The sequence below is a fragment of the Gambusia affinis genome, linkage group LG14, assembly GCF_019740435.1.
Source record: "Gambusia affinis linkage group LG14, SWU_Gaff_1.0, whole genome shotgun sequence".
Taxonomy (NCBI): domain Eukaryota; kingdom Metazoa; phylum Chordata; class Actinopteri; order Cyprinodontiformes; family Poeciliidae; genus Gambusia; species Gambusia affinis.
The window spans coordinates 13,366,599-13,383,344 of NC_057881.1; the positions used below are offsets into that span (position 1 = coordinate 13,366,599).

Here is a 16,746-nt window from a genome sequence, read left to right on the forward strand (position 1 = left end):
AGTTGGAGGTCAAGTAAAACATGCAGAAAAAAAGTATCTATTATCACTGGGAAGTATTTTACACTGTTCTAACATACCAACTCTAACAAGTTTTATACTGAAAAAAAAATAGCAAAAATATTTTATTTGCTTCTATTATCAGGTGTAATTGTTTTTCATTGTAGTATTGAAAACACCAAAACTTGCAAATAAGTATATTTTTTGTCTGTCTGATGAAATCATTATAAAATATTAAATCAGCTGTATCGATCGTCAGAAAGGCTTTTAGAGAATACTTTTTTACTCCTACTTGAATAAAAATATGTTGTAGTGCTACTCTTACTGGAGTGCATTTTTTATGTACTCTACTCACCTCTGGTTAACCCAGTTGTGGCGTAGCAAATATGGAAATCCTTTGTTAGGTTGAGGCACTTCATTTCCCACAATTCCCCTGCAGGTGGCCGCTGTCCTGGATGACAGCTATCCGGCGCCGAAACATCGATAGACAGTCAGACGAAAGAGCCATGGCGGCCACGGGTGGAGGGAAAATCAGAAGCAGGAGATATCACATCGCTTCTAAACCTTACGCCAAGAGTAAACAGGTAAATTAAATAAAAGTTCTCAAATAAGAAGCCCATGTGAAGTACATCGCAGTGATCGCGTTGCCACCGTTCTTCGGGTTGTGTTATTGTTTTCTTGGAGACATTTTATGGCCTTCTGTTAGCGCTCATGGCCTCCACGCGCTGCTAGCTCGTTTATGAAATGCTAACGAACTAGCTTGAGGTTAGCAGCAGCAGGCGCTGACAGGTCAAACCACGGGGCTGTGTCGCTTAGACAAGTTAAACATTACATTTGCTAGTTTTACTAATAAATGTCACACATGACAAGTTGAACAAAATTACCCCGAATCGGTGTTTAAGTTTACAATTGTTTACGAAGTTTGGATAAAGCAAGGAAGTGGAATTTAAAGTATTAGCCTATACAGCTAACTTGAGTTAGCACATATGAACGCCGCATTGTTGTATTTGGTTCTTCTTAGTGTAGCAGGAACAACTGATAAAACTGTATAGCTGGTCATAATACCTACATAAAACCAGGCGCAATGATTTTCAGTACGTATGCTGTGTACAAAGAGTGCAAAAAATATTTCGGACATTAGCATCTGTTAGCCAAACCTCAGCCAGTTTAATTGCGCAGAGAAATCTCTGGCTGATTGGGGACCCACATGTTTGTCTCCCGGATCAATTGGCGCCCAGACACCGCAGTCATTTCGTGTGTACTTCGTGATGTTGGCCGTTGTAACTGCATTATATACCTATTTCATAAAAGCAGAAAATTTCCAAATAATTTGCTGGGTTGTCGGTTCGAAAACCCTGCGCTGTCTTACGAATATTGGACAACCTACTTTGATTTATCAAGCTCTATGTGATGTTACAATAATCCACTACATACGTGCTATTGTAACCCGTTAAAGAATGTGCACATAATTCAGTAGTCAGCTTTTCATTAGATGTTAACAATCTAAACATATTTCAGCGTTGTCAAAACATTTGACATCACTTGAAATTTGATTAAAAGAATATTGTCGGCATTTGTAGTAGCATTTTAACAAATTAAATTCTGGATAATTTGAACATTTATATGAATGACAAGACGTGACCAAAATACTTAATTAAAAATAAAATGTATACACCAGTGAAAACCCAAGGAAACATTCATAAATGACATTTCATTTGTTGCTGTAAAAATTACTGTCATCAAAAATTCTGCTTTAAAACAAAAACACATCACACACTTCACATCAGATGAAGTCTGGTATACAGGCACTTTAAAGCATAAACTAAATCATTTGGATGATTAAAAAATCTTTTCATCTTTTGGTGACTCAAGCAGTTTTTGTCCCATTAAAACTTCAACAATAAATTCTTGGTTCTTTCATTACTAGGAATGGAAAAAAAAAAACCAATGACAAATTAAATTCTGAGCGTTTACAAAGTGATTGAATATCCTGTAGTTGCACATTCTCATAAATTTTCATAAATAAACATTTATGAGGCGATTCTGCAGCCAGTAGTGTAATCATAAATTAAATTTGAGACACAAACAGAAGCTGTGGCTCACAGATAGTAACATACCTGCTATTTGTTAAATCTGCACTCATTACCTATCATTCATCGTTATCTTAACATCCTGTTTACAATAGTCTCGTCAGTCTCAAGTTATAAAACAGTGATTTTAATGATAGTTGGCAATAAACGGATGTGGAAATCTTCAAAGATAGTAGAATCTTCCAGATTAAGAGAAAGATTCACTTATAGATATTAAATCTAAAACAATTGTTATTGACTGTAAAAAATAGAAATCTGAACCTTTTTCACTCTCATTACAGTGCTGATGCTTTTTTTTTTTTTTTTTTTTCTGATCAGAAATTACCAGTCAGAGCTGATCAAACTCACTCAACAGCTGATATCTTTGGAAAGTTAAACGTGTGAAAAGCTTTGTTTGCGTCGTCAGGAGTTTTCAGTTCTGTCTGTTGGATCATATTCCTGTATTAATAAACTTCTGTCACTCTTCTGCTTTTTATTCATCACTGTTTTTTCTTTTTTCTTTTACTTATTCTGTTACCAGATAGTGAAGGACCTTACCTGCTCTTATTTACTCTTCCTTTTGCTCACTATGTTTAACACAGGTTTTTGATAAAATTTAATAAAGTTTGCATGTATTGACTGTGTCTAAAATTAAGCTTGCGGTATTGAACTTGAAAGTGACTTGACTTAAGTGCATGAAATATTTGCATCAAGAGAAAGCTGAAATTATAAAATTGTCATTGAGAGGTAGGCCTGTCACGATGATAGGCCTGTCACATTTTGCTGGGCGATAAATTGTCCCAGAACTTATTGCGATAAACAATAACATAAGCAAAGATCAATAAATTTTAAATTCTAATGAACATTTAAACACTGGAACTGGAAGACATCTGGAATATCCTAAATAAATAAAGAAAACAACAAGTAAGATGAATTATGAAGTCTCTGTAAACAAAATTATCTTTCAAAAAAAGGGACAGTTGAGACTAAAACACCAGATTGAAAACTAATATCATTCAGTTTTTAGTAAAGAGAAAAATGATAAATCAAGTAAATGAAGATGATTGAGTTTCTTTTAATTTGTCATGCGATTAATTGATTTATTTCTTTATTGTAACAGGCCTGATGAGACATCCTAAATTGTTGTTCCAATTTCCGAATAGCGTCATATTTCGTTGAATCATTACATTTTTGTTTGAACATGATATTATGTGGCTGCATAAAGGATAATCCACAAAACATTTATTAAAAAATGGGGATGCACCAATATCGAAATCCAACATTAACATTGTTGCTATGGCTGCAAACCGATATTTACCAATAGTACACATATATTTCCCTGCCCACTGTGAAAAGCATCTCATAATCCCGGGCTGCATCACTATTACATGTCCAAGTAAATGTCACTTGACCAATCCCCCTCCTAAAGCACAAAATGGAAATAAATATCGGACAGTAGCGATATTAATATGGTGCGTCCCTATATAAAACCCTTATCTTTAGTGTTCATTTTGAGGAATGTACAAGATGTTTATAACAATCATTTTAAGTATTCTGGGACTTAAGTGATTTCCGTACTTCAAACTAGTTGCACTTGTCTTGTTAAATATGCATAATTTTCATCATGTGGAAAGTTCAGAACCCACAGGTGTACATCATAGATAAGCCTGGAGGAAGAGGCTAATGTGGCTCTTATCAAGTGCTAAAACCTTCTATGTGTGTAAAAACCTTATAACGAGATGCGCTGGCCATCTATGACAGCTCATTAAACTTTTCCCTTCAAGAAAAGTGAAGGGTCCTGCACCCGAATAGCAGATAGTTATGATCTGCTTACTGCAGGTTTATATGAAGGTTTTCCTAAGTTTCCATTTCAGAGCTGTTTCCGTCGTGTCGCTCATGTAGTTTAAAATCTTTTAAATGTGATGCTGGAAATCTACCGGACACCAGAGTTTTCTCTGAATGTTTGAAGCATAGAGTAACGCTAATGCAGCTGTAATAAAAATAAATGTGTTGTATACTTTTAGCAGCAGTTTGTATAATTGTTCCTTTTCTGCTTTAAATAAGTGATCACCACGTTGTATTTCTCTTAGCTCTTTAATACAGTTCTGCATATTAGGCATGGATATTTTTTTTTCATCCATGACATTCTCACAGCGACTCATCTCTGATATCAGCTAAAGAAAGAAGCAAAAGTATTTCTGCAGTTTGGGCTTCAGCCCGAATGACTAGACAAAGCTGCTGAATAATTTACAAAGCTTAACTCTCAGATACATAATTAGTAATCTTCTGATGGGATATACTTCGTTTCTGGTTGTATTTGTCCTTTTGTGTCGCCTTCACTTCTCCAAATCTGTTTCATTCAGTGGAAAAAAAATATTTCTCAACGTTGTCTCGTGTGCTTTGTTTACCAGCCCAGTGCCTGAACGTCTTAATGTTGGAAATGCTACGGTTAGATTTGCACCAGATTGAAGAGTTTTGACTAATGATCAGAATTAATCCAGTAGTGTTTCTCGGTGTTGTGCAGATCAGTCTCAGTACTTCAGGGTTTTTTTGGGAACAGGGGGACTGACACATAGCCTGACCCAGATTTCGTCTTACTGAGATTTTTTGGTTTGTTTTGCACAATGCTTGTTAAATGGGGCCTCTTTCCTAAAGGGGAAACTTCAGATAAATAATAAAAATTGCAGTCTTTTGCAAATCAAAAATTATAAAGAGGAACATTATTTAGAATGATTAATCTTTCCATTTATTACAGATCTAAGATTTGACTTATAGGCATCAGTATTTTTGCCTTTTCTAAATGTTAGAAGCTGAAAGTCAAATTTATAAGATTGGAGTTTTCATTGTGAATTTATGAAAGCATCAAATATTAAGTGATTATTTTATTAAAGGAATGATATATACACCAAAGGTTTTTTCCTTTGCTTCTTTAAAAAAAACATCTAATTAATCCATAAAACCATAGAACTTACTTTTTATTTTGACTTTTTTATTATTATTATTATTATTATTAATTAAATGAGTTTTTAAGAGTATTTTTCTCTGTCATGTTTCTTCTTCTTGTAGCAGTCAGGCCTCATCAGTCGAGTGACAGACACAGTGAAGAGCATCGTTCCTTCCTGGCTGCAGAAATACTTCAAGAATGGAGACACTCCTGCAGAACAGACAGGACAAGGGACAGAGCAGAACTGCCAACCATCACCTCCTCCTCCTGCTCCTCCTAATGGTAATGAAGAGGGACCTCCTCCCATTGATGGACGCGACTCCCCAGAGCCAAGCACCAGTAATACAGGCAAGGGGCTGTTCTAGTCTCCTATGTAAAATTTTTCTGAAAAGTGTTATTTTTGCAGGGGTTATTTATTTCAAAGCTTATTTGTGGTTTCTGCTTCATTTGCAGAACCCTCGACCAGCCGAGCAACCCTGAACTTTCAGGAGTATGTGCTTTCTCGACCACCTATAAGTCGTTCTCACCTCCACTTTACCCCGCTGGATGCTTCCTCCCCTACAATGGGGGCCTCCAGCAGCCTCTTCTCCCCGCCCTCCACTTCTTCAGCCCCTGGCCCCTTCTCCACAGGCTTCTCTTTGGTCAAAGAAATCAAGGACAACCTTTCGCAACACGAAGACGATAACATCTCCACCACGAGTGGGTTCTCCTCCCGTGCATCTGACAAGGGTAGGAGTCGAATATATAGGGACTTTATTAAAAACATCTCTGCGAATGTCAAGATAATCCTCAAGGTATGTTATGTTTTTTCAGATGTCCCAACTTCAAAAACCGCATCACTTCCTCAGCTTTGGTCCCCAGAGATGGACAGGACAAACTCTGGACCTCAGCAGTCTCAGTCCAGTCTCAAAAAGCCTTCTTTCAACCTGTCTGTGTTTGGAAACTCCTCCAATGTAAGTATTAGACGGCGATCTACATCCTGGGCTGGGATCAAGGATGTTGACCTAAAAGCATTTTACATATTACATAAAATATCAATGTAAATATAAGGAGAATCTGATCATTGTCATTGTCTCATCCTTATATGTTACTGAAAAAGCATTGATATATACTTATATTGATATATAAAGCTATGCTTAGCCTGGTGGGGGCACAAGTAAAGCCTCGTGGCCCGCCAGGCTTATAATACACTGCTTGTAATGAATTTGTGACATTTTAACAAAATGCAATGAAGTTCATGGGATAATAAAAGCTTTTTAATGTTTATATGGTAAAGTTGCTATTTATTGATGATTTGTAATCCTGTTAGAGTTGTTTGTACATCATTAATAAAGGTCAGTTTTATAGTCAACCATATCTAAAACTGATTTTTTTTTTTATATACTGTGTTGGATTTGTTTGCAGTTAAATTTGGTTCCAGATAAAAAAAAAAAAAAAAAATGGAACCGTTTCCACCACTACTCTTATGTCTTATTCAATCTTTTCTATTAGACAACGTTAAACAGCACACTGCTGAACTCTAGCCAGCTTGGAGATTCACCTTTCTACCCTGGGAAAACCACGTATGGAGGAGCAGCTGCAGTCAGGAGCTCCCGCGGTCGTCCTGGCACTCCATATCAGGTGATCTTTTAAAGTTGGAGCCAATGTTTTCTTTCAAAACCAGATGAGTGGCATCTCATCAGAGCTCAATTCACCCTTCGTATGCATTTAGCGTTCTAACTGTTCCGTATTAACTTCAGATTGAACTTGGATTAGAGATTTAAAGCGGCCCATTTGATTTGTAGGCGCCGGTGAGAAGACAGATCAAGGCCAAGCCTGCCGGCGCTCAGCCCTGCGGCGTGACCAGCGCCACCGCCAGGCGCATCCTGCAGTCTTTAGAGCGCATGTCGAGCCCACTGGCTGTGAGTACACACAGATGCTTCGAGGCCAAATTTAGATTTGTAAATATCTATTTTTGTAGCGGTAGAACTTGATGACAGATTTTAATCATCTGAAGTAATAAAAATATGTTTATTTTTCCCCTATCAACAGGATGCAAAGAGAATCCCAGCAGCCTCACCCAGTCGTTCTCCAGTAAGTCTTCAGCTCATTATATCAGGAACGTCTGTTCAGAGTCACTTTTTGATGTAATTTAACTCTCATTACAGTCGACGGACGTCTTCAACCAAGACGGTCCCCGTCACCAGGCGAAGAAGAAACGGGTTAGTAGAATTTATTTATTTTAATTTGTGATCCATTAATATGAAAAGGTTATGTTGCAATGTTGAACGGGATAAAAAAAAGACAGAGTACTACAAATGAATTAATGGAGACTTGAAGTTAATCGGTTGTTGTCTGTCTGGGAAAAACTGCGTGTCCACAAGTGGTTTAATCCAATGGGTAACAGTTAGCTGTTTAGCTAACGCATATAAACAGACGATTATTGTCTGCCGCTGCCTGTTGGAGCCCCAAACAGCCATGAGCATCCAGCTGTTCTTCACCAAGTGTAGTCCACTGTTTGTAGACATTTGTGAGCTGGTCTAATGCGTTGGTGCCTGGTTCAGTTTGCTTTCCGTCCAGCATTCCCAGCTGTCACAGCTGTTATTTTATTTGAAGGATGAAACAATGTTTTACTTAAGCTCTCAAGGCTCATCCCAACCATAGGTTGGTAGTCTTCCCCTCTTTTGTAAATTATGGCAACACTGACACTTTTTCTGAATTAATCAAAGTTATATTAAGTAAACTTGACACTTGCTCCTTAATTAGCTCAACGGTAAACTCATTTGCTCTGTAATAGCTTCTTTAAATTACATCCTGATCGTCGTAAATCTGAGTGAAACGTCTTGCTCATGAATTAGATAATGTATGCTGGGGTAAATTCACCTTGCCAGATGGGATTATGCTAAAGCAGAGCTGAATTGTTTCATTGCAGTGCTATAAAATGTTTTTATTAAACGTACCATATTGAATACAGATCAGAGAAGGCCCGTCTGGCTCATTGTTTGGTTATTTATTTCCTCTCTGTTCTGCTGCCTTTTCCCCAGATGGACTCAAACCTCCCTCCCGTGCAGAAACTCGTGGTTCCAGCTGCAGCTTCTGTTTCAGGAAATCGATCCGTGTCTTTCAGGCCGACTTTGACGCCTGGAGGACTCACCCGAGCCCTGGACAGGACGCCAAGGGAAAAGACGGTAAGTGGCTCAGAGCGATGTTGTTGAACTTCAACAAAACGTAATGCTGTCACAATAAAACAACAGGCGGGGAAAATAGGAAATTTGATCGCCATGTTTTTTGTGATCTGGATAAGTATAGAAAAAAAAGACATGGAGAAATATTTATATTCCCCGATTTTATCCCCCATCCCATTTTCTAAATGTGCCTTTCCTTCCTTCTCTGCTTCCTTTTTAAATTGTGTTGATTCTGCCCTCCTTGATTTGTCATTCACTCCTTCCTTTATTGAGTAGATACTATCCTCGTTTTTGTCCTTCCTCTTTCCACTCGTCTTTCTCTTGTGTGTTCTGTCCGTTCATTTGCCTTTTTTCCCTCCATCTCCTATTTTTCTTCCTCATTTCATACCTTGCCTATCTTTCTGATCGAAAGCCATAAGAAATAAATGAAATAAATTTTATTCATATCATCCACTCAATCATAAATATGAACAGTTTATGTAACAACTAAAAGAAACCATGGAGCAGAAAGAAGTATAAACTATATTTTCACATAAAAAATGTATTCAACTCAGAAGACTATTACAGACATATTTCAAATACATAACAAAACATTGGCTTATTCAATACTATGAAGCTTCGTCATAATAATTTTCAAATTTCTTTTAAATACAGAAAGCTTTAGATTGTTTTATTTTGCTGTAAACATTGTTCCATAAACTTACACCTTTCATTTAAATGTATTTGTCCATCGTCTTCCTTCCTACCTGAAGTTTTTCTACCTTTTCTCTCTTTTTATTCTCTCCTCATTTCAATTTATCCTCCTTTCTTGCATCTTCCTTATTTACTTTTGTCTTCCCTTTCTCGTGTCCTTTGTACCTCCTCTTTCCTTCCTGTGTTCTTTTCATGTAACAAATGTTTTGAAACCCTGGAAGTGACACGCAGTCTTTGGAAACAGACTTTACTCATCTTTTTTCTCCCTTTAGCCCACAAGACAATCACCACAGCTACCTGAAGCAACCCCAGGTCCATCTCAAAGGTAAACAGAATGATAAAAACACATTTAGGTTAATAAATATCAAGCTGTGATTATGTAGTTTTTCCTCATACAAAATATATTACAGCTGCTTATTCAAAGTCACAGATTCAAACCACAACATTTCTAATAACAGACATTGTTAGAAATGTATGTTACTGTGTGTTTAACTAACATAAATTATGTTTTATCTGCCATCAAGCACAAGGAGTCTCAGTGACCCGGTCTACCCTCTGTCCAGCACCCCTGCAGCCAGCAGCCTGAGCTCCGGAGGGGGTAAAATCAGGAGAGAAAGGACAACAGCACGACCTTCCTCCAAACGCACTGAAGAAGAGGTTAATTAGTAATAAAAATAGTATTTTATTATCCTGGGCTATGAATCCAAGTTCTATTTACACACTTATGAATGTTTGCTTTCTGTCTCCAGGTGGCTGAAGCACCGGTCCTTCCAAGCATTTCACTACCAATCAACAAATCATCTTTGCCTACGTTCAGCTTTTCTCCATCTTTACCACCTGCCACCTCTGTTAGCTCCGCCCCCAGCCTCACATCCACTACTCCTGCGAAGGAGACGCTCACAAACAAGGTTGGTTTTGCGTCTGCCACCTCCTTCTACTCTGCCGATCCTTGGAAGTGTTGCAGAAAACAGTCGTGTCGCGTTTTCTGCCCTCAGGATCCACCAAAGGCCTCCACACCACCCTGTGCACCTTTCACATTTTCCTCTCCTATTGTCAAGGCAACTGCAGCCAGCCCACCTTCTTATTCCCCTGCTGTGAGTTATTTCATCTCTTTAGATGCCGCCTCATTCGTTTCTGCTCTTGCCTGTGTAGGGGTGATGTAAACATATATATTTTCTCTTTCTTGGTAGGTTGGTTTCACCTTTAGTGCACCTGTAGCAAAGCTGGCGCCCTCCATGTCAAACGGAAACCTGACAGCACCCACAGCAACAGCTGGTAAGGAGCTTTTCCTCATCTTTCTGAAACATTTGTTAAGCAACATTTCTATAAGTTGGAGTGTCATTAAAAATCATGAAACGGAGTGAGCCTTCTGGTGTGTGTTCATGTTTTACAGTGAAACCTATAGCAAGCAAGAGCACAGAAGAATTTGTAGGACCTTTCAAACCGGCTAAGACCTTGAAGCAGGGCAGCGTACTGGATCTTCTTAAGTCACCTGGTGGGAATTTGTTCACTTATTTATAAAATTCGATGATAATTCGATCTTATTGATTATTCAAATTTTTTATTTTTGAAGATGAATTTTTGGAAAGTTTTCTTTCTCTAATGCGGTTCATGGTTTTCCCATAGTTCAGAGTGATGTTAGCTCACCCAAGCACTACCATCTTATCTGACAACAAATTCAATGTTGAATTCAGGACGTTTTATGATGTCTGGAAAACAATCAGATCTGACCAGACTGAAGTCTCATTATCTAAGATTGATTTTGTGCAAAAATAAACTAAAGGAATGATGAAAGCTTTTTGGAAATGTTTTTTACGTCATTTGAAACATCTGTTTTTGTAGAAGAAATAAGTGATTACTTATTTAGTTTGAATAGATACATGCTCTTATGAGAAACTCACCTGGTGGTTAGTTTTTAAAGTTTTTTTTTAACATTCCTTCTAGGTTTTGCTTCTCCAGTTGTTCAAAATTCCCCTGGAACCAACACCACTTCCCAGCAGACACCCACCCAACCCACAACCACTCCTTCACCTGCCACAAGCTTCTCCTCTTCGCTACCTTCGCCATCAGGGTTTAGTGGTTTGCCCAGTGCCTCGGCGGGCTGGAGCTGTGACGTGTGTTTGGTTCAGAACAAGCAATCGGAAGTAAAGTGCGTTTGCTGTCAGGCCCCAAAGCCAAACTCCTCGCCAAAATCAGCGGAGAGCAAAAAAACTCCTGCCCATTCAGCAGGGCTACAGAGCAGCAGCACAAGCACCGCCTCCACAGCGACAGGATTCAGCCCGATGTTCTCCAAACCTGCAGGAACCTGGGAGTGCGACACGTGTCTGGTCTCGAACAAAGCTGACGCAGTGAAGTGCGTGGCCTGTGAAACGGCCAAACCCGGGACGGGACTCAAACCGTCGCTCACTTTCCCCCCCAACTTCTCAGCTGCTAAGACTGCATCTACACCCTCAGACCCAGTTTCCACAGGGATCAGTGGGTTTGGAGATAAGTTCAAAAAACCTGAGGGTGCGTGGGAATGTGAAACATGTTTGGTACAAAACAAGGCTGAGGACACAAAGTGTGTGGCGTGCACTGCTTCTAAACCAGGTACTAGTCACAGCATAACCGTCGTGCTTCTCGTGCATTTCTCTTTCTCTCGGCATTGGGTTGTTTTGAAAAGCAATGTTTCTATTTAAACCAACCAACAGGAGCTTCGGCAGCCGTCAGTTCAGCAGCCGGCAGTGCCCCAACGTTTCCTCTGTTAGAGCAGTTCAAGAAACCAGAAGGATCATGGGAATGTGACACCTGCATGGTTCAGAACAAAGCTGCTAATGTTAAATGTGTTGCTTGTCAGACAACCAAACCAGGAGCTACAGTGGAACCCAAAGGTAAAGGCAGACATTTTATAGTTAAATGTTTAATAACCAAAAAGTCACACGAAACTAATGCTGCACACAATGGACAGTCAGCCCCTCTCATTCATTTGGCTCATACACGTAGAAACATAAACATGTAGAAATCAGTTATTTACCGAATAGAGAAATCTGCAGACATCTACAGAGGTTTTGTTCTGACAGGATATGTAGTCAGTGAAATGTGTTTTCTTGAGAACCGTGTTCACATCTATACCCTAAGTGCAGCATTGGTTTTGGTACAGATGACGAGAACCAAATTATTTTGATGATGCCCCTTTTTTCATTGCGATGACAAAAAAAAAACAAAACACAGGGACAAAATGTGACAAGATGTCTGAGAGTTGATACTGACGAGACGACAATAGGCAAAAATGTTAGTGAGCGGTTTGCCAGAAATCCAAAATGTCTGACATTTCTGCCTATTGCGTTTGTAATCCGAGTGAAAAGCTAAAGCGTATCAGTAATGCGGTTCGTCTATGAAATTCCACATAATTTCTGACACACGTGGGTGCTAACTTCAGCCTAAATGTTTTATGGTGTCTAGACAAACGATTAGATCTGACCAGACTGAAATCTCATTATCGAAAATTGATTTTGTGCAAAAATAGATTAAGGAACATGTTTTGTGCAGCCCGTAGATCTAACCTAACCTGTTCAAAGAAGTGTAAAAGGTCATCTTGAAATGTAGCTCAGGAAACCTGCTAAGCCCGACGGTAGAGGCCTTAGGACAGTCATCCAACGACCTATCGTGTTTTTGAGTAAAAACATTTTTAAAGTTGACAGGAAATTTGAAAATATGACTGTATGTGTCATTGGAAAACATGCATCAAACCCAACCAGCAGCTATAAAGTTGCTGGTTGGCAGTTGCTCACTGCAGTTGTTGCTGTCACGGTTGCCTAGAAACAGGCGACCCACATGGTGCTCCTCTTGTTGGTTGCACCTTTTTTTTTTTTTTTTTTTTATAAACGTCCAGCCAGAATCTCACCACATCCTGAAGTCGAAAACTGGAACAAAAATACAGACATGAGTAGGTGCACGTCCCTGGCTGAACGGCATCAGTGAGGATGAAGACAAGGAAAGTTTGAAAATGACTGAAATCAGACAGGAAAGCAACACTGCAGACACACAGAGCTCAGAATCACTGATGTTCCAGAATCATCTCCTGGTTCTGATATGGTGGAACATTGTTATTATTGATTCTGTTCCCCGTTGTGCTTTTAGTGGAATATTGTCTTTTGTCTTGCATGTTGAGTTTAGATGATCGCTGATATATTAGTCAATCTCATTTTTAATAGGTTAACTGTTACATGTTTGGTGTTTATTTTTGCTTTACAGCAAAAAAGAAATATGAAGAATGCAAAAAAAAAAAAAAAAGACATGATTAGTATTTCAAGTGAATTGATTAAAAATTATTTTGTTGATTAAATGGATTGCATATTCAGTCAACTAAAATTTTATTATAATTAGTCAACCAAAACTAGACTAAAACAATTCTGAAAACTAAATTATGGCCAAAACTAAATGACTTTCTAGTCAAAAGGCTAAAAATGAAAAAAAATTTGCTGTCAAAATTTTTCATTTTGCTTCTGATTGATTATTAGGATTATTATTAGGCATCTAGAATGCTTTAGTTGCAAGAATATTGGCAGAATAAAGCACAATTTTACCAGATTGTCCTAAAATTGCATAAAAGTAATCTTAATGAGATAAAAATCTCTGATTCTTTCTTCCAAATAGACTGCTGTTTATACAATTGCTTCAAAGTCCTGCTACTGATAATAGCACTTTGATAGTGATTAAGAGATTAAGTATTTATAAATGCCAAAATATAACTTCACAAGATGATCAACATTCCTCATTTAAATTTTTTATTTGTTGTACGTCATTCTCCTGATAGTACAACTTTATTCCGGTAATAATTAGAGCTTTACTCTTGCATTATTTCGACTTTGCTGTTGTATTGCTACAACTGTATTCTTGTTATACTATGACTTTTATTCTCGTAATTAAAAAAGAAATGTAAAAATCCGTCTTATGATTGATCTAAATTCAAAGTCCAAATAAATTGAGCTGCAAAGCAGCAAGCAACAAGATGTCTGTCTTTGACGCGCTGATGTCACTCTGAAATATGGAAACCCAAGGAGTGCATTGATGGGCGGGAAAAAAATCCAGATTTTCTGAAAATGAAATCTTCGACATAAAAAAAAATTGAATTAATCGCTAAAATGAATTTGTTGTCCCTTTTGAGGTTCCTTGAATTTTCAAGACGCTTTGTGGATGTAGAATATCCTAAAGGTGACATTATTCTCCGTTTCTCCTCAGCCTTTGGGTCTTTTGGCTCCTCAGCTGCTGGAGCTTCTGGGACCTCCACTTTTGGCTCTTCTACCTCTAATACTGGGGGTTTTACGTTTGGCACGTCGGACAGCACAGCCGGATCTGGTAGTTTCAAGTTTGGAACTACAGACTCATCATCGTCATCATCGTCAGGAGGATTCAAATTTGGAGCCTCGTTCGGAAGCTCCTCCTCGGAGTCGTCCTCTAAAGACACTACTGCCTCTTCAGGGTTTAAATTCGGCGGATCCTCCGAGGGCTTCAAATTCGGAGCTGCGTCCAACGATGACAAGAAGTCGGACCAGCCAGCGGCGGGTGCTGGGTTGAAGTTTGGAGGCAGCAGCGAAGTAGCTTTTGGAAGTGGGTCATCCACCACAAAAAGTAACTCTTCTTCTAAAGGTGGCTTCACATTTGGACTGACTAAATCGGCAGATGAAACACCAGAAACCACCACCACGTCTTCATCCTCTATTACCTTGACTCCTCTTACTTCTTCACAAGGAAATAGTGACAAAGCAGGACCATCAAATGACACCACATCAACTATCACCACCACGGCCGCCACTAAGGGGTCTGTTTTTGGAAGACTAGGCGATCCGAATGTGGCATCCGGCGCACCACAGGTGAGCTCTACATTTGGATCTTTACAGGCAGGTAAGGAGCCGGCGGCTCCAACGTTTGCCTTCGGAAAGCCAGAGGAGAAGAAGGAAGCGACCTTCGTCTTTGGTGCTGTGAAAAAGGAACCAGAAGCTGCTGCTGCTCCCTCGGGAGGCGGCTTCTCCTTCAGCAAGCCGAGTGCGCCGACAGATCAGCCGCCGCCGGCTTTCACATTTGGCCAACAGGCAGAAAAGAGTGAAACGTCGACTTCAGAAGCCTCAAAGCCGTCTTTCAGCTTTGGACAAACTCCTGCAGGTATTAATGTTCAGCTTTTTTATATCAAATTGTCAGAATGGTTTGGTTTCTCAAACTGTATATTGAATTTTACTGGGGAAAAAAACTTGTAATTCTGTGATTATAAGTCCTTATGTTTGTGATTTTGTGGTTGAGACTCACTTGGAACTAGTTTAGGAAAGTTAGAAGGTATAATGGTGAAATTTAACAGTTCGTAAACCTTCGTTCTGAGATTAATCTCCATTTGAATCTTCTTTTAATTTTTTTTCTTTATCACAATGTTCCCATTTAACTCTAAGAGCTTCATTCATCAGATATTCAAACCTACTTAATGTTTGTTCATCTGGCCAGTGAAAACTATGGATAAAACAGGAAACTGTCACGCCACCAGTCTGCTAGGATTCCATGTATCAAAAACTAATCAATAACTATTGATATTGACTGACATATTATGATACGTTTCTTAGCCATATTGTCCAGTTTATTACACAGAACACCTACATTTCTGTCAATCTGTTCTGGTTTATTAATATTGCTCCTCTTTAGAAAGTGATACCAACTCAAGAGTTTATGAAACCAGAAGACATTGTTGCTGACGGTGTCGGTGTCTCCCTGCACAGATTCCACTGCTGCTCCAAAACCGGCCTTTTCTTTCCTGGCTAATAACCCGCCCAGCGCCACCACCTCGTCATCCGCCACTACCGCCATGTTTGGCGCCGCCAGCAGCGGCTCCACACCAGCACCTGACGGAACTTCGTCCTCATCCTCCTCAGCTCCCAGCACGTTTGTGTTCGGCCAGCCTCCCTCCACCACCGGTGACGCTCCCCCTGCTAAGAACTTCATGTTTGGACAGAATCATGACAACCAGTCAGCGGCGCCGTCCAGTGCTCCGCTGAACCCGGGTCCGGCGCCGACTCAGCCCTTCATCTTTGGCGCTTCTGCCAACGCTGCGTCTGCTCCCGCTCCTGCTGCTCCCTCTTTTACCTTTGGAGCCGCAGCAGCGCCCCCTGCTGCTTCCTCATCAGGTCTGCGTTTATTATTAAAGCGTCTAAAACCGCTGTTGAATATTAGTGTTATCAGTTGTAAGTATTCACCTTTTCTTCCATTTTTTTTTTGTCATTATTTCCAGCTCCATCTGCAGCCCCGTCACCGTTTGTGTTCAGTTCGGCTCCTTCAGGAAGTTTTGGTGCCAACCAGAATCCTCCTTTCGCATCAGGCTTTGGATCCCCCTTCCCAGCCACCTCTACCCAAACCTTTGGAACCAAACCCAACGCTGCCCCCACGTTTGGACAGCAGAACAACTCCACACCTGTGTTTGGTTCCAGCACCAACCCCGCACCAAGTGAGCCATCCTCTGGGTTTTAATTCACATCAACCTGCAGACCGACTCTCCTCCATGATTAAATTCACATTTTTGATTCTTTTTTGTTTGTTTTAAATCAGGTGGAGGCTTTCAGTTTGGAGGAGCCAGTGCTTTTGGAGCCTCAAATAACTCTTCAGGCGTGTTTACGTTTGGAGCTGGATCTGGAGCGCCTTCTGCCCCCTCCGCCAATCCCCCCATTGCACCCCCGTCAGGAGCAGCTGGTGGCAGTTTCAACTTTGCACAAACTCCAGCATTTAACATAGGGTAGGCTGCTGTTGCTCGATTCCTGTAGAAAGTTCTTAAGTGCATCATTATTCATATTGTACATATTGGTAATAAAGTGCAATCTAACATTTGATTATTTCAGTTCAAATCAAGTATTTAAATGTGAAAATA

General features: G+C 39.6%; 1 protein-coding gene across 1 annotated transcript in view; it reads left to right on the forward strand.

Annotated features, from left to right (window-relative positions):
* Positions 1 to 432: 432 nt before the first annotated feature.
* Positions 433 to 16,746, forward strand: part of nup153 (nucleoporin 153) — an 18,496-nt gene continuing 2,182 nt past the window's right edge. Inside the window, exons 1-21 of the mRNA XM_044137940.1 lie at positions 433 to 581; positions 5,133 to 5,358; positions 5,464 to 5,739; positions 5,824 to 5,963; positions 6,502 to 6,630; positions 6,795 to 6,911; positions 7,042 to 7,083; positions 7,158 to 7,211; positions 8,034 to 8,177; positions 9,140 to 9,192; positions 9,392 to 9,524; positions 9,617 to 9,775; positions 9,863 to 9,961; positions 10,058 to 10,142; positions 10,261 to 10,362; positions 10,812 to 11,456; positions 11,558 to 11,737; positions 14,088 to 15,008; positions 15,608 to 16,012; positions 16,117 to 16,329; positions 16,431 to 16,614. Of these exons, the coding sequence (XP_043993875.1) occupies positions 453 to 581; positions 5,133 to 5,358; positions 5,464 to 5,739; positions 5,824 to 5,963; positions 6,502 to 6,630; positions 6,795 to 6,911; positions 7,042 to 7,083; positions 7,158 to 7,211; positions 8,034 to 8,177; positions 9,140 to 9,192; positions 9,392 to 9,524; positions 9,617 to 9,775; positions 9,863 to 9,961; positions 10,058 to 10,142; positions 10,261 to 10,362; positions 10,812 to 11,456; positions 11,558 to 11,737; positions 14,088 to 15,008; positions 15,608 to 16,012; positions 16,117 to 16,329; positions 16,431 to 16,614 (4,436 nt within the window). The 5' untranslated portion in view covers positions 433 to 452. The remainder of the gene's footprint in view (positions 582 to 5,132; positions 5,359 to 5,463; positions 5,740 to 5,823; positions 5,964 to 6,501; positions 6,631 to 6,794; positions 6,912 to 7,041; positions 7,084 to 7,157; positions 7,212 to 8,033; positions 8,178 to 9,139; positions 9,193 to 9,391; positions 9,525 to 9,616; positions 9,776 to 9,862; positions 9,962 to 10,057; positions 10,143 to 10,260; positions 10,363 to 10,811; positions 11,457 to 11,557; positions 11,738 to 14,087; positions 15,009 to 15,607; positions 16,013 to 16,116; positions 16,330 to 16,430; positions 16,615 to 16,746) is intronic.